Source organism: Apus apus, chromosome 18 (genome assembly GCF_020740795.1).
Source record: "Apus apus isolate bApuApu2 chromosome 18, bApuApu2.pri.cur, whole genome shotgun sequence".
Classification (NCBI taxonomy): domain Eukaryota; kingdom Metazoa; phylum Chordata; class Aves; order Apodiformes; family Apodidae; genus Apus; species Apus apus.
The window spans coordinates 1,878,030-1,903,123 of record NC_067299.1 but is presented as its reverse complement, the minus strand read 5'-3'; the positions used below and the strand labels follow the sequence as shown (position 1 = coordinate 1,903,123).

The 25,094-nt window shown below is 43.5% G+C and overlaps 1 protein-coding gene across 2 annotated transcripts; it reads right to left on the bottom strand.

The window, feature by feature from the left end:
• Nucleotides 1–1,628: 1,628 nt before the first annotated feature.
• RPA1 (replication protein A1) lies at nucleotides 1,629–25,092 on the bottom strand. Of its 2 annotated transcripts, none has more exons than XM_051635906.1 (17): nucleotides 24,992–25,092; nucleotides 24,622–24,669; nucleotides 24,307–24,385; nucleotides 23,636–23,744; nucleotides 22,713–22,801; nucleotides 18,319–18,405; nucleotides 17,045–17,177; nucleotides 16,023–16,125; nucleotides 14,610–14,678; nucleotides 14,273–14,465; nucleotides 12,356–12,495; nucleotides 11,164–11,312; nucleotides 9,741–9,873; nucleotides 8,530–8,706; nucleotides 6,269–6,376; nucleotides 2,975–3,061; nucleotides 1,629–2,631 (listed from the first exon to the last, which is right to left on the bottom strand). In XM_051635906.1, exons 1-17 carry the CDS (start codon nucleotides 25,022–25,024, stop codon nucleotides 2,524–2,526), a joined length of 1,845 nt encoding a protein of 614 aa, XP_051491866.1. In that variant the 5' UTR covers nucleotides 25,025–25,092; the 3' UTR covers nucleotides 1,629–2,523. The 2 variants fall into 2 exon arrangements, with proteins under 2 accessions (XP_051491866.1, XP_051491865.1); XM_051635905.1 differs by having other exon boundaries at nucleotides 18,319–18,408; nucleotides 24,992–25,065.
• Nucleotides 25,093–25,094: the final 2 nt, after the last annotated feature.

Below are 25,094 nucleotides of genomic sequence, written 5' to 3'. Positions count from 1 at the left end.
CAGAGCTCACAGCAGAGCCTTATATAACCCTCTGGTACTTGCACAGCTACACCACAAATACCTTGCCTTACATAGCTGGATGTTTTTATCATATACTAGCTGATTAAAGCATGATTAAAACCCTCCAACTCTTCAGTCACTAATGAGCATCCACTTTATAGCAGTTTGGGGTTTTTTTTATTAGTCCTCAAATAAATGACTTTTCTCACAAACTGCTCTGAGTTGATTTTCTGTTCCAGTTCTCAAGGTCATTCAGCTGATCCTGTAAGATACTTTAATACTCTGGAGTACAGATGCCTTCCCTCTCTAGTGCTGTGGCTCATGGGAGAGCAAACCCAGCAATTCCCTCTGGGAGAAGGAGCTGCCCCAGCAGAGGTCAAGCTGCAATGGCAGCAAATACAGGCAAAAATAAATCACAGAATCCCAGAATGGTTTGGGTTGGAAGAGACCTTGAAGATCATCCAGTTCCAACCCCCCTGCATAGGCAGGGACACCTCCCACCAGACCAGGTTGCTCCACGCCCCATCCAACCTGCCCTTCAACACTGCCAGGGATGGGGCAGCTTCCCTGGGTCAGGGTCTCACCACCCTCACTCTAAAGAATTTCCTCCTCATGTCCAACCTAAATCTCCTGCCTTCCAGTTCTAATCCAGCTCCCCTTGTCTTCTCACTTCAAACCCTTGGAAACACTTCCCAGTGCACAGGAATTACAAACAGCCCCACGGAACATTTTTCATTACCCCTTGTTAGCAGTCCCCTCAAGCTGGGAAGGAGGAAGCAGAACTAAGGGACTGGTTAGTAGAGTGGGAAGCTAGATTACCACCACTAACCTACCACTTGCCAATCCAGAACCGTGCTGAAGACTGTAATTTTATAGTCAGTGCTTTATGAGCAAGGTCAGAGGGAACAAATACTTCAATAAAAGATTCAAGACATCAGCAGAAGAGCACAGCCATGATCCCCAGAACCTCAAAAGAGGCAGGGGTTGCTCATGCAATTCGTGGACCCAGAATAACCTCCTTGATGTCCATCAATGGAAATAGTATTTCCTGTTCTTAAACAAAGAGCTCAGGCAACGAACAGGTAATTATGGGAAATAAAGGGCACCAACTGAGTACATGAGGAAACAGTGCTCTGTGGAGCCAAATAAATAAATAAATGTCAGTTTTGCTACCAGAGACCCATGCTGCAGCACTGCCTGGATGCTTGGAGCTGTGCAGCAAATGCCAAGCTGTGAGCTGCAGCCAGGGAACACATAATTAATGTGATTAGGAGCACACAGAGCTAGCATGCTCTGCTGACTGAAAAGCCCAGTAGCATAATTACTGTTTTCTGTACCAGCTCTATGTCTGAACAAATCTCAAAGCCTGGTTAGTTTTAGACTGCTGTGTAAACGTCAATAAAAATCCCAGAAGTGCCAGCTCATCAGCATTCCCAGGCACAGAAATGGGGAAAATATCACTGCATTTCCATCCTGTTAACATCAGGCAAAGAAGTCTCCATTCTTCAGTCTAACCTTAGAGTTTGTAATAAGGTAACATCTCCCCCAAGTGAATGCTTATTATGAAAGCTAATTAATTGCTTTCCAGTAATGAGAAGTCTTTGGTGTTCAAAGAAAGCAAAATCCACTACACAGAAATTAAACAGTGTTTATTGAAACAAAGCTTCCCCCATTTAAAGACCTGCTTCTGATTAACAACATTACAAATAAAACCAAAGAGACTGAACACACAAACATACAAAATATGTATAGGCAGGAAATGTGAGCTAAAGTAAGTAAAAAATCCATAGTATTAATTGAAGAGAAAACTAAAGCAATGCTTTGTAGTTGCCTAGATTTCCCTGGGGGATGAAGAGTCAATGCTTATCTGCCTTCCTCAGAAGAGACAATTTTGATTAATATCAGACCCATCTGACTCAGTCTATTAAACCCTGAAGGAAGGATATTCTTCAGATATAAGAGATATGCCTTTGATTAATAATTCTACCATATTGCCATTCCAAGCATTAACAACTGTGTGGCACCTGTGGAAAAAGAAAGCCTTTGAAATCTAGGGAAAGGAACTAACTCACCCTAATAGACCTGTTCTCCTTGGTCCACATCTGAGAGCTGTGTGGTGAAAGCTCTAACTCCTACTCTCTGCTCAACAAGTCCAAACGTCAAGGTTCACTACTTTCTTGCAAAGAGGAAGCACAAGGGTGATATAATTCAGCTTTGCCTATAGTAAGAAAGCAAATTCACTTCAGACATTTGTCTAAAGACCTTGGTAATCCATCTGGAGATTCCTCTTCAGAGCTGTCACAGCTGACTAGAGCCCAGCAGCCTACACCATTGCAACACTCTTACCTAGGAGGGGTGTATCTTCAGAGAAATGCAGGACATCACTGAGCCCACTAGGCTGGGCTACCATGCAGGGTGTAACTAATGCCAAATTGTCACGCACGAGTGGGACAAAAGTCAGGATCACATCATCTGTTGACTTTTCCTGGCAGTTGAGGCTTCAGCCTGGCAGCACTGGCCTCCTCACAGCAGCTGTGCATTCCTCCTGATGCTGGAGATGAGCCTCTTGCTGTACTCTCTGTAGTTCACAGGTTTGACATCCAGTGCTGTGGCCTTAATACGAGACTCATCCTGTGAAGGAGCAACATGGCACATCAAGGAAGAACCCTCAGAACTCCTGACATTTGGTTCTAACCTCCTTCTGCGCCAGCACCTTCCTGCTCTTGGTGGCAAGGTGAGCTGGGAGAGTCAACTTGCCTCCCAGAGCAGCTCTGCTGGCTTTATGTGACACAAGCCAGGCTTGATGAACCTGAGAGGGAGCAGCATTAATGACAGCTCAAGGCTGACAGTGTTTGTGTGAGCAAGTATCTCTGACAGCTTCTCATAAATCCAGGAGGAGAAAGCCACCTCCTATGGAGATAAGTCAAACTACAGGAGCCACATGCTACATTATTTGCTGTTTGCAGGTACTTACGTTGTAAGTCTCCAGCTTTACTCGGATCCTGAACTCGTAGGTGTTGAAGTTTGCATTCTGGAAGACTTCCTCAAACGCCTGCTCGTTCTGTGAGGAGGACAAAGACATCAGCTGCAGACACTCCAGGCTTCCAGCAGTACCATCAACTTTGGGAACAGATCATCTTTTGCTGATGTTGGCAAAATGGTGAATCATACAGGCAAAGCTGAAGCTTCCAAAATAATTCAGATGCCACAACCACAACTTAAAAGGTTTTAAAGAGAAAGTTTAGCTCAAGGTTGAAACTTTTTAGCTACTTAACCCAAACAATGTAGAGTTGCACCGAGTCTGCAGGCAAGTACAGAGAATGAAAATACTATAAATCCACATGAGATTCTCTCATGCTGCTTAACTGGCTAATTCTGATGTGCTGCTATGATCACAAACGCTGACAGAGTTAATTATTTCCCTATTAATTGTCTTAGTAGGCATTCTGTTCTCTGCTTATCCATCAAGGCTGCATGTATCCTTCAGATCCTGACACAGACCTATTTAAGAGGATGCTATATAAAAAAGTGGATGCATATTTTGAACATGCTTTTATAACCATTAGAAGACTCTGTCATATTTATAACATAAGCTGCTTCTAATTGCCATATGAACACTAAACATCATCATCATTTTTAACAGACAATTTGTCAAAACAGTAGAAAAGAAGCAGACAAGTTGTGGAGATTGTGGGGAGAAAAAGTTTATTTTTGCAAAAATTTGCTGCAAAAACCTTTGCTGACATTCCATAAAAATCCTGCAGCCTCATGATGATACAGACAAGTAATTATTAATGCATTTATCTACCAGATGCACTTGACTTGATCAGTCACTCCAGCAGCAGACAGAGCATCTGATCTGGAATTGAACCCACCTCAGCTCCACTCATTTTCCAAGTGTTACATCTGCTGTTTTTCAATGTGTGCAGCACTATTTTACACTACACAGTCATTCTCCTAAGGTTTAGAAAAGCACAACACATGAAGGTGAACAGGAGTAGCTGGTTTTACAAGCTGAAAAACGTAGAGATAGCCCTCCTGAATATTTAAACCCCCTTCTTCTGACCATCGTATGGATCAGAGGATAAGAAAACTCGCTTAATAAAGCATTTGGCTTCTGTTGCCAGCTCTGCCACAAACTCTGCTAACCATTAGTGAGTGGAAGATGCTGTTAGCATACCAGTCACTGCCTCCCTACATTACTGCCTTTGATAACAAGCACAGTGGAGAAGCAGATAAAAAACCATGCATGCATATCTATGCTGTGAGTGGTCACTGGCTGTACATGGACCCAACAGAGAGTGAGCAGTGGGAAGACTCCTCCCAGCTTCAGACACTGCAGCAGGTCTTCAGAGGAAAAAAAAACAACACTAAGAAAAGCTTACTGAAAGTGCATCAAGTCTCATTTTTAAAGGCTCATAAAAGTGTCAAATCAAAAACAATTTCTCCTGGCACACAAAGCATTCCCACTCAAGGGCTCATTCCATATTATGTTCCATTTTCTATCCTCAGCCATTTCCATTAGGCAGCTCTTCAAAAGACATTACATGTTTGTTCTGTTACACAGGATCCACTCTTCTCTCCTTCCCTACCCAGTCCTCTCCAGCATTTAAAGTGACTGAGAAACTTTGTTTGAACTCTAGCAGAGCCTAAGCACCCTCAGAGTAAGAAAACATTGACAAGTTAAGAAGATCTGAAAATGGAAATGCAAAAATGCAAGCACATCTAATTAGAATGCCCTAGCAATGTATCTGCCCACAGAACACGTGTCCAACCTTCATATCACAAAACCTTTTAGCAGCCCAGAAGCAGATGCTTTGTACCACTCACCCATAGAGAGCCAAAATGCAGGAAATCCCCCCCCAAATCATTCTTGTATGCAAATTACAGGAAAACTAGCTCTGCTCTGCAGAAGTGGATGAGGTCTACAACAGTCTCAGTACAACCAGGACTACAGCCTCAGCAATCCCTCCTGCTTTGGTGCCCTCTCACAACCAAGCAATGAGTACACCAACAACGGTGTACCTGTGGAGTTCTAGTATCAACCAGCCTCAGCCTGGGAGCACGGCAGTGCTCACGTGCAAGAGCTTAGCACACCTTCCCTACCATAATTCAGAAAAACCCCATACCAAAGTCACATAAATTTTATGTAGTTGACAACTAAAAAAATATTCTTTTGGTTGGAAACAGGGAAAAAGTGGCAGAAAAGCAGACAGTGACAAAGGGAGGAAAATACTGTCAGTGTTGAATGGCTGACAACCTTAAAAGTGTTTTAATCTGTCAAAGAAAGATCACTTAAGCATATCTGTCAATGACCCATTTTACAAGTCATGGTTTTTGTATGACCCACAAAGTTTCTGATGGTATCTGGTGGGAAAAAGAGCCTTCAGAAGTAGGCTAACACATGAGTTCAAAAAGCTTCCTGCCTACTTACACAGATACATACAAAGTGTTCTGGAACTTTTTGGTTTGGTAAACAATGTTTTGGAACACATTAGGGATAATATTGTTAGCATTCATGGCTAAAAGAGGGTTTTTTGCAGACTCTTCTAATCTAGGTACAGCACCAGAACAGCCTGTCCTCCCTACTGGAGTCAACATGTGTTAAAACTGTCAGGCCCCTACAGGCTGTGGTTCTGTTGTCAAGTTTTGGGCTGCCTCTCCAGGTCCAGGTGACAAGGACAGGCTGAATCTCCAGCTTTTAACAGCCAAAAGAGCTCAGAGGTAGACAGACTGACTGTGGGAGCAAACTATGGAGGAAACCAGCTCTCCAGGCAGATGGCCTGTGGAAAATAATCCTGAGGAGAGTAAACAAGTTCCTGCCAAGAACTTCAGACTAGGGAGAAGGAAGAATTTGTGAACTTTGTAAAAGATACTGAAGTCCAACATCTGGAGAACAATCTTGGGCTGCTGGGCCCCTGAGCTGGCTTATCACCCAGAGAACGGGCAAGATCAAATTCTAGCCAAAATAAATATAATATCCCTTTCCTTCATATGACACTTTTGGATTTGTTTTTATAATGCTGTTAATTTCCATAGCAACCACATTAACATAACCCACTGGCTCTGCCACCTCTGCTGACTTAGGAGCGCTCCACAGGGAGGAAATGATGCTCTCTGATGGGTCAGCACTGGTGATCCACACATACCTTTCATCTTTCTCCAAGCTGCCAAGCAAGAAACTTGAGGACAGCCCAACAACAAGATGTGTGAAACACAGTTCACTTATAGACATTTCCTAAGATTACAGTTAAGTGAGTTGACTGACCTTTTCCTTCAGTTCTCCCAGGAAAGCTGCATTTTGTCCAAGAATGAATTCTGCAGATTCTTGGAAACAAGTCACCCACTGATACTCTAGACAGTCTGCAATGGTCACCTAAAATAAACAAAAAAACCAAATGGTTGATTTGTCCAGTTGCCTATTCCTCAAGGAAGATGAAAGACAAATGAAAAATTTATTTCACAGCTGCAGTTTTAAATTTCCAGTAACTATCAGAGCCCTGTGTGCTGTTGGTACTTCCCATCACTGAGGGTGGAAAGCAGTAACTTGCTACCTTTTCTTTTTAAGCTCCATAGATGTCACAGTAACTTCTGGCAAGTTAATATTGACAGTACATTGTGTCACAGGAAAAGGCCAACAGGACCACAGTGGGACACACTGATGGATATTCAGCTCAGTTCTGCTGTCACTGAGGAGCAGTGAGTAAGAACAGGTAGTCCAGAACAACAACCACCAAGGGGGACACGAGTGAGGCTGTAAACTGCATTTATTTTGTACATACCTGAGTACCTGAGCATAAAACCATGTAATTCTGTTACAAGAAAACTACCTAAACATTCAAGGACGTGACTGAGCAGTAAAAAGATCAAGTACCAGCTTCACATGCATTTCCTGGCTGCTTTAACATTTAGGAATAGGAAAATAGGAAAGACAGTGTTCTGAAAGCCATGATGTACCCTCAGAATGCCCTTCTATGTTCTACAGTAATGACTCTGCTGTGTAAAGTAGCTCCTGCATTCCTAGAAGTTATCTGCTAGAAATTATTCAGCAGCAGTTTGTGTTTTAGTGACACTGCAGGGTTAGTTCCCTTCTCTCTGCATGCCCACCTGGCACAGCATTTCTAAGAAGCAGATACAACTCTAACTTAAAATGTAAAACAGGGAAAGGTTCAATGTTTGTGGTGTAAAGTGGCCATCACAGTAATAACCCTCAGACAACTTTCTGAAGCAGGCTCCATTAAAGCATGAGACAGAACAATACCTACTCCAAAAAACGTACTAAATATAGGTAGCAGCTGTAAAAGTGCAATTACTGCTCTCCAGAAATGCCTTTTTCCTTCAGTTTATCTTCACTACTGAAGAGGCGTAGGCCATCTGTACTCTGCACTGCATAGTACACTTGGAAACCAGAACCAACTGAGCTAGCATCAACTTTTTGGCAAGGAGAGGAGCTTTTAATTGGAGCACTAGGAAAACAAACTGCTAATCAGCTCAATGAAACATCCCTCACCCAGGTAGAGCACACAAGCAAATTGAACCATCCTCTAACCCACAGACAGCACAGTAACACCCCATTTCTGTTTGGGCTGCACAAGGGTGAGACACACTCTCTCCTCTAGTGACACCAAGCTAGGAGGTGTGGTCAATATACCAGAGGGACAGGATGCCATCCAGAGGGACCTGCATAACCTGGAGAAGTGGCCCCAGGTCAATCTCACGAGGTTTAACAAGGCCAAGTGCAGGGTCCTGTACCAGGGCTGGGGCAACCAGATATGAACAAAGGCTGGGGGAAGACATGCTAGGGAGCAGGTCTGTGGAGAAAGATGTGGGGGTACCAGTGGATGAAAAGCTGGACATGAGCCACCAATGTGCAAGTGCAGCCCAGAAGGCCAAGCACATCCTGGGCTGCATCCAAAGCAACGTGGCCAGCAAATGGAGAGAGGTGATTCTGCCCCTCTACTCTGCCCCAGTGAGACCTCACCTGGAGCTCTGCCTCCAGCTCTGGAGCCCCCGACACAAGAAGGATGTGGACCTGTTGGAGCATGTCCAGAAGAGGGCAACAAAAATGATCCAAGGGCTGGAGTACCTCTCTAATGAAGACAGGCTGAGGGAAGTTCAGCCTGAAGACGACTCCGGGGGGATCTTGTAGAGACCTTCCAATACCTGAAAGGTGCCTATACAGGCCTGGGGAAGAGCTGTTCACCAGGGCATGTAACAAGGGGTGATGGTTTCAAGCTAGAGAAGGGTAGATTTACGTTGGACATTAGGAAAAAAATTTTTAATATGAGGGTGGTGGATCAGTGAAAAAGGCTGCCTAGAGGAGTGGTGGGGGCCCCATCCCTGGAAACATTCAAGGTCAGGCTTGTTGGGGCTCTCAGCAATCCAGTCTAGTGCGAGCTGTTCCTGCTGATTGCAGGTAAGTTGGACAAGATGACCTTTAGAGATGTCTTCCCAGGGAAGCTGGACGAGATGACCTTTAGAGGTGCTTTCCCACCCCGGACACCCCCTGGTTCCAGCCCACTGGCTCACCAGCAGCATCATGCGGTACTTGAAGTTGGGGAACTCCCGATCGCACTTCTCGCAACGATAGAGCCCGTTCTGCTGGTCGATGACTTTCTTGTTGCACTCCTGAGAGGGACAGGCCTGGTACATGCAGTTCTCCTTGCGCAGATGTACCACCGTGCCCACACAACTAAAATAATCTGCCTGGGAGAGTGAGTGAGCAACATTAGCCTCAAAATACCCAATGTTTTCCAATTCTGAATTAACTACAAAGCAAGGCACCCGTGCTTGGATATTTAGGATTAGAAAGCTTTAACAGCTATAGATTATTGGGAAAGTGTATATCAGCCCCTCTGCTGAAATAATTTTCAGGCTTCCATTATGTTAAATAAAGCCCCTACAGCAAGATTATTGTGTTGCCATTGCAAGAAGCTCCAATTGCTGGGTTTTCTTTAGATAAAGTGTATTTGCTTCTCCATTGTGTCTGTTCCAATCTCCACTTTTTTCACAGGATTAGGGTTCTGCACTTTCCTGTGCTTCTTTTGAGATCCAATTAAAAATCAGAAAGTCTACTGTGTAGCATTACAGATAAGCATTTGATTAAACTATAGCCTACAGAGTCAAATACCCACTCACCACACTCAAATAATCACCCTGTTGGTTTAAGACCGTGGTCAAGTCTGTGATCAGACAACCAGAGGTGGTTTAAGAAGCATGTGCAAAAAGTCTCAGAGAAAACACCTGAATTACAGGTAGTTCTTTTCCTTAGATAGAAGCTCTTGCATATTCTGAACAGTTTAGTACTTAAGTTTGCAAAAAATAAATATTTTAAAATACATCAAGAAGCAGTATAAGCCTAGAGATGTTACTGGACCGGAACGCCAGACATAGGTTTTATTCTGAGCTCTTCTATTGACCAAGTGTTCACCCTTGAAAACCACTTCCTCCTAATGCATCTGTTTCTCCTGGAACACTTTGTGCTATTTATATAAACATCTTGGGGTGAACTTGCCCCCCTCATTTATACAAGGGCTTAGAATTTTCTTGCAAACATCGTATCATGTTGCAACACCAGCAACAAGCTTGAATTTATTTGAAAAAAAATATATTTAACAGCATAAATTCTGGCAGAGTAAGAACATACTGCTCAACAACTGTGCTACTTCAACACCTGCATCAACCCTGCCTCTATTTTCTCCCCAATACACAGGGCTGGAACTCGGTGGCCCATGTTTTACCTTATCTCCATGTCCCAAGTTCTCAGATTTGGCTTCATACAAGGTTTTCCAGTTGGTGTTGACCCCAGATGCTGGCCCACCCCTCACATCAGAGATGGAGGCACATTCCAGAAGCTGCCCCTCAGAGTCAAACCTGGAACCACAGAGACACAATTCTATTTTTGGCTAGGAGACCAAACAGACTTCTCAAGAGCTTACATTTAGTTTCATGTACTTAATACATGAGTATTTTTTTATCAATGATTGCAAAGGAAACAATTACAATAATTTGTGTATATTACAAACAAAAATAGCATTTCAGAAGAAGTTAATAGTCCGACTTAATTAGCACAGTATTTTATAAACCCACAAAGGATGACAGCTTTGTTCTATATAACTGCAATTTGTTTGCCAGCTAGTGGTCAAACCACGCACTGCATGCTTCTTAAAGTCTGTCAGATAACAAGATTTAAGGGCATCAAGATATTTCCATAATTAAAATTAAATTACATGGTACCATTATCTCCACAGCAGCTTTGAAAGAAAAAGCAAATAGCATTGAACAGATTAAGCTTCCTCTGTTAAAACAAGAAAGAACTGACTGCTGTTCAGCAAAAATGCCATCCCATTCTGGTGTGTTTTGTGATTTTGTGACACCATCAAGACTCAAAAACTGAACTTAATTGAAGTATGACACGAATTGTTAAGACTTGCAATCAATTTTATCTTCAACAGCCTTCCTGAAGTAGGGGAGAACCACAGCTCAATGACAAATGGAGAATGCCATTGTATTTTATCCCTGTCTGGGTGATTTAACTAGAACCCAAAAGGCCAGGATTCAGGAATCTGATGCCATTGGCACTTAAACCTATTTATTCATCTGCCACATCTCACTGTATTAGCTGTTATAACAGACAATTTAGAAACTACTTACAGTAAAAGCAACAAACCACACAGAAATCACTTTGCTTTCCTGACAACAATAAAATTGTTATTTTGCTATCTGAAAAATATCTGGTAAGGAACAGACACTGGAGGAAGTCAAGACAGTTCCTCTAGTCTATAGTCACCCAGTGCTTAACACAATCCACAAAATGGAAAAAAGCTGGTGAGAAAAAAAAAAAAAAAAAGATTGTTCTCTCAGATCTAATACCTCAGAAAGTGGAGCTGGTCAAGTCTGATTTCATGCTGCCTTCCAAAGCTTTGGATCAGCATGCACTACTCCTATTTCAATTTTTCAAGGTCTGTCATGGAATTATAAGTTTTTGAATTGGACAACTTAAAAAGGACAGCCTTTCAGGCTCTAGTGCTTTCAAGGAAGAGAAGTTTCTCTAACACTGGAACCTGTATCCTCTGCTACTTTTCTTCAGCGCTGCACAGGCTGCCCAAGCACACAGAGATTAAACAAATACTCCACAGCATCAACATAAACACCCAGCCATACCATCCTCGGAGCTTAAAAGCCTCTGGGCTATCAGGGTTGATCACAACTGTACTGGAGGACAGGACAGACAGGCTTCTACCACCAAAGTCAGAGACTCGGGCTCCTTTGATGGCTATCACAGGTTGTCTGGACCCATCAAACTGTTCAGCCTGTATGTGTGACAAACAGATAACATCACTAGCATGGAAAGCACTGAACTTGTGTTCATTCACTGTGACAAGAGACCAAACCTGGATCCAACTGTCCTCCTGTATTTAGAAGGTAATGCTTTATATGGTACCACTAGGAGTTGAAGAGAAGGCAGCCAACAATTCAGGCTGTAATCCTAACACCCCATTTCCCAGGGAACCAGAGAATCCTTCAGTCACACCACTTCTTGTCTCTTAATCCACAAGCAGGCAAACAGATTTACCCTGATCTATGTTGGCAGAGTCAGCCAGAAACTGATCACCAGCAGCCTCTAAGAAGCTGGTTAGACCCCAACATTTTGTGATATTGAGCTCTGGTTTACTTCACTTCTATCAGCAGATGGTTAATGGTGTTTAGCTACCCACAACATCAGTGCACTTGATCATTTAGCCATTAAGCATCACTGTCAAGCTGGCAGGATCACTCCCATTTTATGGACTGGGACATAAATCCCCGAGTATCTACAACACTGCTGGAAAACAAAGCAGCCTGTTAAAAGGATAAAGCAGCAGTTTAGTGCAGCTACTCAAACTTTCAATTCCAAGGCTCTGATGCTTTAAACTCCCAGTCTGAGATACAGGCTTCCCCTAGAGGGAAAGCCACTAGTTAAGCAGTGATTTATGCAGGGTAACATATCCCACCCTACAAATAAAGCTCAGCTCAAATGAGGCAGCAGTAGCCACTGGGCTTTTCCATAATCAAACTGCAACTCATATCCTTTCCTAAACTAGAAGTCTGTTCTCTTCAGTCTTTGGACTGGAGATGTGGCTGCAGTTGTTCAGAACACATTAGTCAGATCATGTCAGCAGTTTGTCAGCGAAAAGGTTAAGAACATCACACCTGAATGAAACCAGACAGTCTCTCACCTCCTCCCTGCCCCTGATCCTTGCACACCCGGGACCCTGTCTCCATGCTCTGCCCATCTCAGATGACATCAGCACACTCATTCCTCTCAGCCTACACAAAGGAGCCTTTGCTTAAGAACAGGTAGGACAGCACATACCTCATTTCCCCACAGTGTAGCTGTCACCAGTTTCCCTGATGTATCCATCAGGTGCACGTTCCTCTTGGATACCTCCCTATTGTTGGATTTCACTGTGATTTTAGTGACATCTTCATAGCTCTTACAAATACCAATTACATCTGAAAAACAGTTACAATTTAGAGTTACTCAAGGGTCACAACTGGGGAATACAAGATCACAAGAGAAGAATTCAAACCTAGTGTCAGATTTTTACCTTGTATCCTAGCTCCCTATTCAAATAAAATCTGATATGGCAACTACGTGTATGATGGTAGGAATGCTTCACTACAGAACCCTTCAGTGCTTTAATTTTGTTGATGAATTCATTAAGATATTAATGAATGCAAGCCTCACCACATTAGGGAGATCAAGGCATTGTACTATCTTTCCCCATCACATTCTGTCACAAGACTTGAGCCCTGATCCTGTAACACACACTCTTGCTGTTTAAACACAAGTCTCCCAGCCAAGGGGTTTCACAGAACCACTGGAGTTGGAAGAGACCTCCAGAGATCATCTAATCCAACCCGCTGCTAGATGAGGATTCCCTGGAGCACATGACACAGGACTGCACTCAGGCAGGTTTTGAACATCTCCAGAGAAGCAGATTCCACAGCCCCCTGGGCAGCCTGTCCTAGTGCCTTGTCACCCTCACCATAAAGTTTTCCCTCATGTTCAGATGGAACTTCCTGTGTTCCAGTTTATGCCCATTGCCCCTTGTCCTACTGCTGGGCACTACTGAAAAGAGCCTGACTCCACCCTCATTATACTTGCCCTTTAGATATTTATAGACATTAATAAGGTCTTCTCTCAGCCTGCTCTTCTCCAGGCTAGAGTCCCAGCTCTCTCAACCTTTCATCATAAGAGATGCTCCAATGCCCCAGTCATCTTAGTTGCCTGGACTCTCCAGCAGTTCCCTGTCTCTTGAACTGGGGATCCCAGAACTGAATACAGTGTTCCAGATGTGGCCTCAGCAGGGCAAAATAAAGATGACCTCCCTCAACCTACTGGCCACACCTTCCTAATGCATCCCAAGATACCACTGGCCACAAAGACACAACACTGGCTCACTGTTAACTTATTCTCTACCAGGACTCCACGATCCTTCCCCTCAGAGCTGCTTTCCAGTTGCAAAGTGACTGTTTAAGCACAACTCTCCCAGACAAGGGTTTCAAAGTGACTGTAACATGAAGCAGCATCTGGCCGGTGCCTTCACTGTAGCCCCACAACCCTAAGCTGCAACTTCAAAAAGTCTGCATGTTTGGGCACCCAGAGCTACCACAATCCCCTCTGCACTCCCTAAAAATACACCATTTTTAATATCACAGATCTACCTTTAAAATTCCTAGCTGAATGCCTCTGAATCACAGGCATCTTGTGCCTGTGAAACCTGAGAGCCCTCGCCCCCACCCAAGCCTCTGATTTTTCCGGAGTACTCTGCCCAACAACTGACAGAAAAACAAACCTCCAACACTTCACAAAACGAGCCAAAACAGTCATGCAACTTGGACTTGGATGCAATGAATTATGCCAAGATCACTACAGAGATAATTAGATAGTGAAAGAAAGCAAGACCACGGAAGGTATGAAATGCACACGTGCTGAGCAAGGACATTTTTCTTTCAGCCCTTTTCTGTGGAAAACAATGATCAGAGCACAATAAACAAGTATAATTTACTGCCTTTAGTTTGAGGAAAAATAATCATCTATTGTTAGCAGAACAGGGCAAAGGCATCTTAACACGAAAGCTGCCTGAGGTGTTTTTAATGGCAACCATCACTGGACAACTTCATTCCAGAGATCACAACACACTGTGCTCACTGCCTCCCCAGTATTCAGGGCACAAAAGTAAAACTTCCAAGTTTTAGAGCTTGCCACTTTGCTACTTAGACTGACCAACAATTGAGTCTTTGGGTGTGTTCTCCAAGTCAGAGATGGATACAAACTCAAACTGAACAGATGGGAGATGCTGGGCATCATCACAGGGCACAACTGAAGTCTCATTAGTGAATGTAATCTCATAGTCATTCTTAACAGCTGTATATTGCTTGTTAGCAGTCTTCAAATTGCCTTTGGTAAAATAATATACCTACAGGAGAAAGCAATGAAACAGAGGATATTATCAGCAGTCAGACAGAGAAAATAGATGGTGTTCACCTTTAAATATCCTTGCTAGGCTTAAGTTCCTCTTTTCTAGCTCGTGTCAGTCTAGGAAAGCACAATGCTACCATACCTTGTTCAATTCAATGAGTGGAAAGAACTTGTCTGCTTGCTCATTGAATGCAGTAGCTCTAATCTCACCCTGCAGGAGAAAGAGAGCTGGTCAGAGCTGGAATTCAGCATGAAAAAGAAAGAAAAAAGCAATCTTTGCAATGTTAAGTGGCATCAGTTCTACAGACACAGCCTGGTCTGCCAGGCTTAGCTCCAGGCATGTGAGAAACAACCAACCTTCTCCTCACATTTGTAGATACAGCTAAAATGACACATTCTACACCTGACCAACAAATCTCATTAGAATCATAGAATCATTAAGGTTGGAAGGGACCTTAAAGATCATCAAGTTCCAACCCCCTGCCATGAGCAGGGAACCCACCACTAGATCAGGTTACACAAAACCTCATCCAACCTGGCCTCCAGGGATGGAGCATCAACAACCTCCCTGGGCAACCCATTCCAGTTCCTCACCACCCTTATAGAGAAGAATTTCTTCCGAATATCGAACCTAAATCTCCCCTCTCTCAGTTTAAAACCATTACCCCTTGTCCTATCAGTATCTGGAGCTTCAGAAGAAAATGCAGAAGAACTACATGTCACACACACCCTTCTGCAAAGATACTGGCATTAATTGCCATTACGTGCAACAAGAAATAATAATTAAATCCATCATGCAGCTCGACAAGGTAGCACAGGGTATTGTGACACCTCCTGCTCATACATGTCAAGTCTTTAAGTAAGAATAATAACAATTATAAACTCACTAGATATATTAGTGTTGGGGTTTTTTTAATTAATACAGACTGTATGCACAGAAAACAAATGGCTGATGACAAGATGTTACATTGTTAACCTCACATTTTACACTAATCTAGCAGAATCTTGTTTGTTTTCATGCCAGAAGGCTGTAATTTGATAAGAGGTCTGACAAACTGCAAGTTTAGTTAGATTAACTGGATACCATTCCCCAAGCAAACCCCAGATGAAATTTCCCAGTATTACAATTATTTGTACTCCCATTTCCTCATGAAAATGAAAGCTTATAACTTGGAGGCAATGCTCCTCTCCCTCCACATTTTGCAGCACATATCCGAGCAAGGATGAGACCTCATTCTCAATCTACAGGAAAACACCACAAACCCAAGTATTAGGTTGTCAGTTCCCATAAACAACTATATTTTGAAGCTGCAAAAATTTAGTCACACACTATAGACTTTGATGAAAAAGAATCAGCAATGCCATACGTTTAAGGCTTCATTCTGGGTAGAAAACTGGGTGGTGGATGCTCAGCTTAATGAATACAGGAATAAAAGCTTCACTTGTAATAAAAAAACCATTTCCTATAATACACTTTATTTCCTCTATTCTGTCTTTATGAAGGCTTCATCAGCATCTGGCATACATTATCTTTTTCTCAACATCAGACACTTACACTTTCATCAACCATCTCTATGGAGAAGAGCTTTCCTTCACCACGGGAGTTGCTCCACGTGCGGATCTGGCCCTTTTGGGTAACACGAGCACAAATGGTCCACCTGAAATCGTGCAAGAAATCACTGCTCTGTGTCTTTATTTTTTTAAAGAAGAGATTGAATTGACAAGCCTTTGGAACTAGAATGTCACTATTTAAAAGGCAGAATCTTTCCACTGCACCTCGGCAACTCTACCTGCTTTTCTGCTGCTTTCTATTTTAATGGTTGAGACCATTAACAGCAGAAAGTTGTAGAGAAAGCAGCAACAAAGCCAGCCCTAAAGCATCTAGTATGATAATAGCAGTGAACAATCCTTCTGCAGAGAAACAGACCTCAAATCTTTCACTCTTTTAGGGTACATCTCTCACACACCAATTTGCCTGCTCTGAAAAAGACATGCGAGAGCTCAAGAGCTCAATTATAGGATTTGCATTTAACTTGGGTAATCAAATCAGTTTGCATAACTTAAAAGTGTCATTCACAAAATAATTACATCCTCATGCTTTTCAAGAGAACAGTAGCCAAAGTGAATAGCTTCACTGAGCTGTTTTGTCATTAAGTTACCAAAAAGAAGGTTGCTTTAGGAAAAAAAAAAAAAAGTAGTCAATTGATTTTCAACTAAAATATTAAAAAGCCATCCAGCTCAGCAGGGGAACTTCACCAAGACAATGCAAAGGCAAATCACAGATTGTCAGAGTGCTGATGAAATTAAAAACAAACAAAAGAACCCCACAAACACCCAAAAAACCCAAAATGAGAAACAAAAACCAAACTAAACCCCATACAGCCCCTCCTATGGAGGCTTTTTAGTTTGTTTCTCTGGGTGGTTTTGCTGCTGCTGTTGGTTTTCTTTGAAGTTAACAATAAAGTCAAAAGAACTCAAAGAACGATTTGACAGAGATTCATACAGGAGAAAGCAAGAAGCTGCTGTTCCTTCATGCCTATGAGACTGAGGGATACCTGGCACACCAGGATAACTCACTTGGACTGGTATGGGTTCAAGCTGGCAATGGGCACCACTTTGGCCTGTGATCCCCCCGGAGTCTTCATCGAGCTGGGAGCACTTGCTTTCCCAAACTGGTTTGAGGGAGCATGGTACTTGGGAGCAGCAGGACCTTTGAAAAACCACCACAAAGCATCAAGAATGTCAGCCATGCAGACAAAAGCCAGGCTAAAACCCACTCATGGTGCAGAACTTTTCCCTGCAGAGAAGCTGTACTTGACACTGGGGAGGCAGCCAAAGCATCATCCTCTCTGCTATGTGGGCACCACAGACTGGCTACAAGTTGCTTGAATCACTTCTGCTCTTGGTCACAATTGTTCTCTAGGCTGCAAGCTGCTGCAGAAGAGACACTCTCAGACCTTTAGAGCACTTACACTGAAGTGGAGATGTGTCCAGAGTCAATCACTTAAACACAGTCCAAGTGGGAAACAACTCATTAGTAGCTTATGCTCTAAAACCCAACACATCAGGCTTTAGATCGACACCATTTGGGGGAGCCACTAAGGGGTGGTACCCCCCTATCAAATAATTTCCTGACATAAAGCAACACTGCAAATTCTACACTGAATCCTGCTAATGCATAAATGCAGGATTATTTTGATCAGCCTTCAGTACAGGAAGGCAGAGCTTGTCTTCTGTTGTGCTAAGCAAGTGTCAAAGTTTTACTACTTCAAATACGTGTTAAACACCGGGGTGAAGAACAGAGGTTAAAGCAGCACCAAGAGCCAGGACTTTGCCAACCTTTTTGCTTTAAAAAGTCTACAGGCTGGTATCTAAATTGCCTGCCTGCTTCAGCATCTCACTGTTTATCAAGTATTGATGAAAAAATAGTGTAGATGTAGATCATGTCAGTCCTGCTCCACCTGAACTGCCTGGCCTCAGTATCTCAGCACCAGTAACACATCCACTGGCCAGCTCCAACCTGCAGCCCACCTGGTGTCCACAGAGAACTGCTTCCAGACTGCAAAACTGCATCAGGCTAGATGTTCAGTTTACACTGCTTTATATAAGTTGTTTCCTCTTTTTTTTTTCCCTTGGGGAAGCCTTATTTGGGGTTTTTTTTCCTATTTTTGTTATTAAATCCAAGCATACAGCAGCCTCTTGAGGGAGTTAACCTTTCTAAACCACAGGTTAGTCTTTAATGAAGTGTTTCTCATGCACCACCATTATAGGATCTTTTTTAAAAGAAATCTAAGCTGTAGTTTTATACTGCATAAATGGAAACCAGAATTCCTGCCTGAAATTACTCTTACCTGCTCCTGACAAACTGCCATTCTGTTGCTGGGGTTTGCTGGGTGCTGGGTTTGCTGCTGGAGCTGAAGAACGTTGCTGCCCTTGCCCTGCTTCACAAATAGAAAGAGAGCAGAGAGTACAGTAGGGAGCACAGTAATTAAAACGACCCTTGAGCCTTTGTAGGAAATAAGGCTTGCATGAAGAAAACAATTTAAAACAAAGAACACACACTAAAATTCAGCTGTTACAAGACAAAGAAGCAGCAGCAAGCTATCTGTTGAACAGAATTACTGTGGAGGAATTTCAGTCAGATCTCTCTCCTCAAGCAGCTGCTTTCTACTTCCAAAGAATTCAGGGTTGACAGTTATTTAAAAGGACAGCAGGGAAGTCATCTTGACAACTTCTCAGTTTTTACAGGCTTCTACTGCTCTGACAGGTCGTTTCTGCTGCTACTGAAGAGCAAAGATAAAAACTGTAGGATAATTCCCTCTTAAAACTTGGAAAGGGCCAAAAACCCACTCAGTAAAGCCAAACCTGAGTCAACACAAGGCAAAGAAAATACCTGCTCTATTTTATTTCCAAAAGATGAAGATACTTATTGTGGGGGTGATGGAGTCATCATTTCAGCATTCCCCAGAGTCCCTCTTGGGACACAGCAGCTTATTGCACAGGGAGCAAGGGGATGCCATCGGAAGTTCAATCCATGCATGTTTTTAGATTCCAGGACTTTTACTTGCCTTCTATTCATGCCAAATGACAAGAGCACAGTGACCTATCTAGAGAAACAGCACATTAGCAGACTAATCTACCACTGAAAAATTTCAGTTCCTTTGCAGAAAAATTGTCCTATCATTTTTTGCCTCCAGATGAGAAACTATTTTCTGTCTTTTTTGGATGCAACTACTTCTTAAGCCACAGGCTGATGAATATCCTGGGCCTGAGCAAAGCCCCCCTTGATTTAGGGTGTGAGGGGGAAGACTGTCAGAAAACCTGGAACAGAAGGTCAGACCCAAGCCCATAAGCATCATGAGGAACAAAAGCAGAGAATCCCAGGGCAAGAAAGGATGGCAGAGAAGGAAGGAAAAGGAGCTGGAGTAACAGGAGGAGACTCCCTGACATAGCACAGCCTGATGTGGTGCAGCCTACAGAGGTAACCCCCTCGGGTTATTTTTAATCCAAAACAAGGCCCCTGCACAGAACCCAGTCTGCTCCTCTGACTTGCCGCAGTAGTCACCTCGGTGAGCTGGTGACAGCGGTTTCCCTGGCAACGGAGCGACGTCAGAGTGGGATGTGCATTTACTGCAGAATCCACTAGATGGAGAAGCCCGATGTCCCCCCGGATCAGCAGCCTCAGCTGCTCGGAGGACCCAGCCAGGGCGAGTCCTCAACACCCCACGTGCATTTTGTGTAGGAGGAGGTAAAAAACCCACCCAACGTGAAGAGAGAAATACATCTGGCCAGGGAAATATTCAAGAAGTGCAGAAATGTGCTCATGAAGCAGCAAGATTTCCTTGCTACTTTTGTTCCAAATGTGGTTTGGTTTTTCCCACCCCCCAGGACTTCTTAATTAAAAAAAAAAACCCACCTTAAAACCCAAACCAAAGACCACCAGGTGCATCAGAACATTTGTGCATTATGAAACACAGATTCACATGTTAATGGCTGCCTACTCAGAGCCTGGTGTTTCTCAACAGACTAGGAATATGTTAACACATCTGTGGATGTGTTCAAAACACAAGTAGCAGAAATATCTCTGCAGTTTTCTCCCCTGTAGAGTCCAGGGACTCCTAAAATATAATTTTTGTTGGTGGGTGGGAGAGGAGGAGGGAAGAAAATGCACTTTGAAAGGATGCACATCAAATCACCACAGTGGGAAGGGCAAGAATAAAGAATTTCAACACACAAACATTCCAACATTGGAAGATGAACAACAGAAGTAAAGCAGAAGTAGCAAGTAATTGTCATAGGAAAAAGGAAGTCCAGCATCAGAGTAATTTGAATGAGATTAATGACAGTAATAACATTACCATCTAGTTTTCAACAGGAACTAAACTGCTCAATCTTAATTTTCAATACTATTATGAAATGCTGCCTGAAAAGTTTTTATTATGTGTATTAAGAAGATTGTGTCTCCAGCTCCCTTGTTAGGCAGATTAACCACCTACTGCTCAAGTGTGCAGTGGCCCAAAGCCAGCTTCTCACTCCCTGGGTCCTACTGTGGCATTACAGCCTGGGAAAGAACATTCCTTAATCCCAGGTCTAGTAATTCAAACTCTGTATTTCAAGCAAGACTAAAAGTAGGACTAAATCTTCTTTTTAAAATACCTGCACTTTGTTGTATTTTTTCCCCCCAGGAAAACCAAAAAGTGTTCTTAGCCACTCATTCTGCATTAGCTGGGTGTCCCTCAAAAAGATAGTCTCTCAATATATGCAGGAACTTAAAGAATCTGCAACTGGAAACACCTGCCACGTTATCACAGCCCTCCTGACAAACCAGGCAGCCCTGCAGAGCAGAACACCTGAGTTAAGCATCTTTAATCTAAACTTTTACCATTTTTGGTAATAGAAACCTTATTTAGTCTCAAATAAAAGTCTGCAGAAGAACATCAGTGCTCAAATTAAATTCACACATCACATCAGACTCAGGACCTCTTAACTACCTTGTGCAAGACCACATTTACTATGACCACAGACCTGCAGCAGCTCCAGAAACATTCCATTTGAAAACTTCATGGCTGAGTACTTTTGCAAGCCCAAACAAAGAACACAACTTGGATCAAAGTCATGGTAACTTTACCAAAATTTATCCCCTTAAAGGTGTATTTTCAGCTTGGTTCTGGAAAAGATCACATTCCCAGTCGTTTCTAAGCAACAGTGACAACTGCAAAACACTGGAGTTCACAAGCAAGGGAAATGGGAGAAAGACACAAACCAGCCTGCTCAGTAGCTGTGCTGAAAATCTCAGTCTCTACAGCAACTGTGGGATTAAACCATAAAATCTGAGATGTCAACACATTTTTTAAACAGCAATTAGCTAAGTAACTATCAGAGGAACAAAGGATTCTTTAGGCTCATTTAACAAACGCCCCTCTAATTCTCTAGGAAGAGAAAATTTAATGAAGAAAGATGTATTTGCCTCTGCAACGAAGTCTAATTCCTTCTTTGATTAGTGAAGCAGATTTTTAAGCAGAATGGCAGTGTAGCTGCCACCCCTGCTCGTCCAAAATACCCGACAGAAAAGTGTTGCCAATACTGTGTGGTCCCTTAGGAGCAAAAAAATGTCTTAGTTCACTTCTACCAAAAAACCAATTCTTCAGTAAGAGCTCTTTGCTGTTAAATTTCAGCCATTATCTGTGTATAATCTGTATAAAGAAGAGGGAGGTTAATAAGCACTTATTATGAAGATCAGAACTGGGAGAACAGACCAGACTTTTGAACATATCTCAGGGAAGGGGGAGAAATGTATTTAAAAAAACCCCACGTTTGCCTGAGAACTGTACACTCAGCACCTGCAAATGAGGAACAGTTACTTATGTGACATAATCAAAGATTCATGGCAGGTCAGCTAAGGTCCACCCAGAGCATCATGTTTTTTCAGAGGGAGGGCAGGAATGGGTGCTTAGGGAAGTCTGTCTGCTGGCTGGGTCTTCCTCCCAGCCTCTCATCTCTCTACTCTGAGCAATCCAAGTTTTAGTGCTTCCTGAGCCCAACATCCATGCAGAGGATGTATTGTTATGTTTAACAGCCTTTAATGGATTATTTTTTTTTCTTCTTTCACATCTAAATTGCTTTTTGAACCTGTGCCAGTTTCTGGCACCTACCTCAACAAGTTCCTTAATTTAAGTAGGTGCTGTTTGGGGGTGTGGTGCAGCCTTCTCTTTTAAAACCACTGTCTGACAAAATGAGAACTAAAGAGCAGCAAATGAGTGTAGAAAAGAAAGAGAGAGAGACTCATCATTCTTTATTCATCCTCTCAATGCCATCCTATAGTTCCACAGATCATTATTACATCTTCCTCCTGCTGTTTTCTTTCCAGACAGAAGAAATACTAATCTATTTGGTTAGTCATTATGAAGAGACATAGAATAGCTTCCACGTACTTACTGGAAATCTAAGTAGAGACCACTAATATATAATAAAAACCTGCCAGTGTTATCAGAGGGTAAAGATACTTCTCAATACCACATGGAGACTGGAGCCCCAGCCATGGTGTAGAATTTATGAATATAGGAACAAAAGCTGGTTTGTATTATGCAAATATAAAAGATTTTCAAGATCTGGATGTTGCTGCTCCAGGCATAAGAAAGCTGAACATGTCTGAGTGCTTCTTGTTAAGTGAAATAAACAGGCATCAGAAAGGCTCTCACAACAGCCAGCCTGTTCTGAAAGGTGTTTGTTTCTGGAGGATACTCACCTTCATTATAGGGCACTGGGTTGCCAATATTCCCACCAACCTTATCAGCAGTTTTCAGGACATTTACATCCATCAGTATAACCACTCTCCTACAAACAGAGCAGACAGCAAGAAAGACTTTCACTCCCTCTGCCCAGTCTGTCAGACTCTGAATATCCTTTGCAGGGCAGGTAAGAGAACCAGCCACGAGGGGCTGGCTCCTGGGACAAGGGATCTGGAAGACAGAAGCTCTCTATTGTCAGCTTAACCCTCTCGTGGGGTGCAAGGAGGTTTGAAACAGTGTCACATTTCCTCAAGGACAGCCATGGCAGCCTGAATGGGCACACAAAATGCCCTGACACAACACGGGGCTTTAAAAGTATCAAAAAACTATGCCAAGTTTTACAAGAAATAATATAGTCCCTGCCTCAAAAGTTGTATTCCCTCCACTAAAATGCTGAATAGAGAATATGAATCTTAGTTCATATCCTCCTAGACATTCCTCCTAGGTTTTTATATAATTTCTTCACTCAGACCCCTTCTTTTTTTTGCAGTATCCTACCTCCCCTCAATTTTTGTTTCATAAAAGACCAGATTCCACAACAGCTAAGTAACAGAAAACCTTAATTGTTTCTTTTCCAGAGCAGGCAATTTAAAGCTAATTTTAATGGGGCTTTACATAAGCTGGAATATTCCAGTTTGAAATCTGAAATTACTAAATCACTGTATCAGACACACCTGAACCCACTGCAATCACAGTCTCTAGGGTTTTTTTTATTTCTGCTATTGCTTGTGCTGTGTCATTTCCCTCCTGCACCCTAAAAAATGAGTATTTTCAGAGAATTCCAACCAAAACCAGTTGGTCTCTGCTTACTCACAAAGGACAGAGCACTCACCAGTGCAGCTGCCTTTCTGTAGAACCACAATTTAAGAAACATATTTACCTTCCATCCTTCAGGCTGTTGACAATGAACCTGTTAACCTGGCAAACACACTGGGCTGCCAAACGTTCCTCTTCCACCAGAGAGTTCAGCTGTGTTGCCAACATGAAAGCTTCAGAAACAGAAGAAAACCACAGAAACAATGGTACCACATGCCAGCCTTCCTGGGGCTGCCATGGCTGGCCACAGCTTTTCCAGCCATCTTACAACTTCCTCAGGTAGTTAATGCAGAGAATCCTAGGATGCCAGGTTGGAAGGGACCTCAAGGATCACCCAGTCCAGCCTTTCTAGGTACTACTGTAGTTTAGAATGTAGTGTAACTGGTGAGGAGTCACCAAAACTGAGCAGAAACTCCACTGCATTTATTCTCTAAACTTCAGATATAGCAAGAATAAGGCAGAGAAAAATTAAACTAAAATACTTCAAAAGTCACTTTTACAAAAACATGTATAGACTTCTACACTTCCACTATATCCTGCAGCAAGTTATTTGCTTAAAGTTCACAAAGAAAAGTTCCAGAAGAGAAGGATTTTGCCCAAAGTTACAGACTTCAGAGTCTGGTCCTCATAAGAGGCACACTGCCCTCGTTTCATCACTTTGCACCTTAACACTATGCTGGAAACTCCAGCACCACGAGTATCCCCACACTTCCAGAGCCTCCCTGCCCCACTTACAGGAGAGAGTGTTGACCCCGTCGCTCATCAGCACCCGGTACCGAGGGGGCCCGTTTCCTGTAGCAATAGCTCGTGTGTTCTAGGGGGAAACAACAGGTTATTGGTTCTCGCTTGTTCAGAAACTTTTCCAAAACATACAGTAAGCTATCTATTCAGCTTTATTTTCGAGCACTGATGTAAGCAGCACAGCTCAAGTCACCCAAAACAAAACTAAAAGAGCATGGGGCTGGCCGGGCTCCTCTGCAGAGGAAGCTCGGCCGCGCTCAGAAGGCCGCGCAGTCGGGCACGGCACGGGAGGTACCGGGCAGTACTCACGATGACTTGCAGCACGGGATTGCAGACAGCCTCCCCCCGCATTATGGCCTGGAGAAGAGAAAGCGAAACCCTCAGAAAGGTGCCGCCACCACCACCTCACCCAGAAATGCGTCGAGACGCAGAGCGGAGGGGGAATTACCGCGGACGGCCAGAGACACGGGAAGGGCCGTTACGGCTGGGCCCAGCCAGCGCTCCCCGGGACCGGGCCCAGGGCAGGGCCTGGTCTCTCCCCTCAGGGCCTGGTCTCTCCCCTCAGGCCCAGGCCAGACCCGACCTCCAGCCCCCTTCTCTCCGGGCCCGACCCAGCCTTCACCCTGAGGTGCCAGCCCAGCCCCGTCGCCACCCGCGGGGCCCCGGCGCTGCCGCTCACCGCGATGGCCCCCTCGCTCAGCCGCACGCTCATGGCGCCGCGTCCCCCCCGCGCTCCGCAGCTGCCGCCAAAACCTCCCGCCGCCCGGCGCCGCGCCCCCCAC

Bases quoted from the DNA above. Each gene is read 5' to 3' on its own strand.
- RPA1 (XM_051635905.1), bottom strand. From the start codon at position 25,024: ATGAGCGTGCGGCTGAGCGAGGGGGCCATCGCG. The intron at 9,874-11,163 runs GTATGGCTGGGT...CTGTGGTTCCAG, and splicing joins GCTTTTAAGCTCCGAGGATG to GTTTGACTCTGAGGGGCAGC. The intron at 8,707-9,740 runs GTAAAACATGGG...TCACTCTCCCAG, and splicing joins ACTTGGGACATGGAGATAAG to GCAGATTATTTTAGTTGTGT.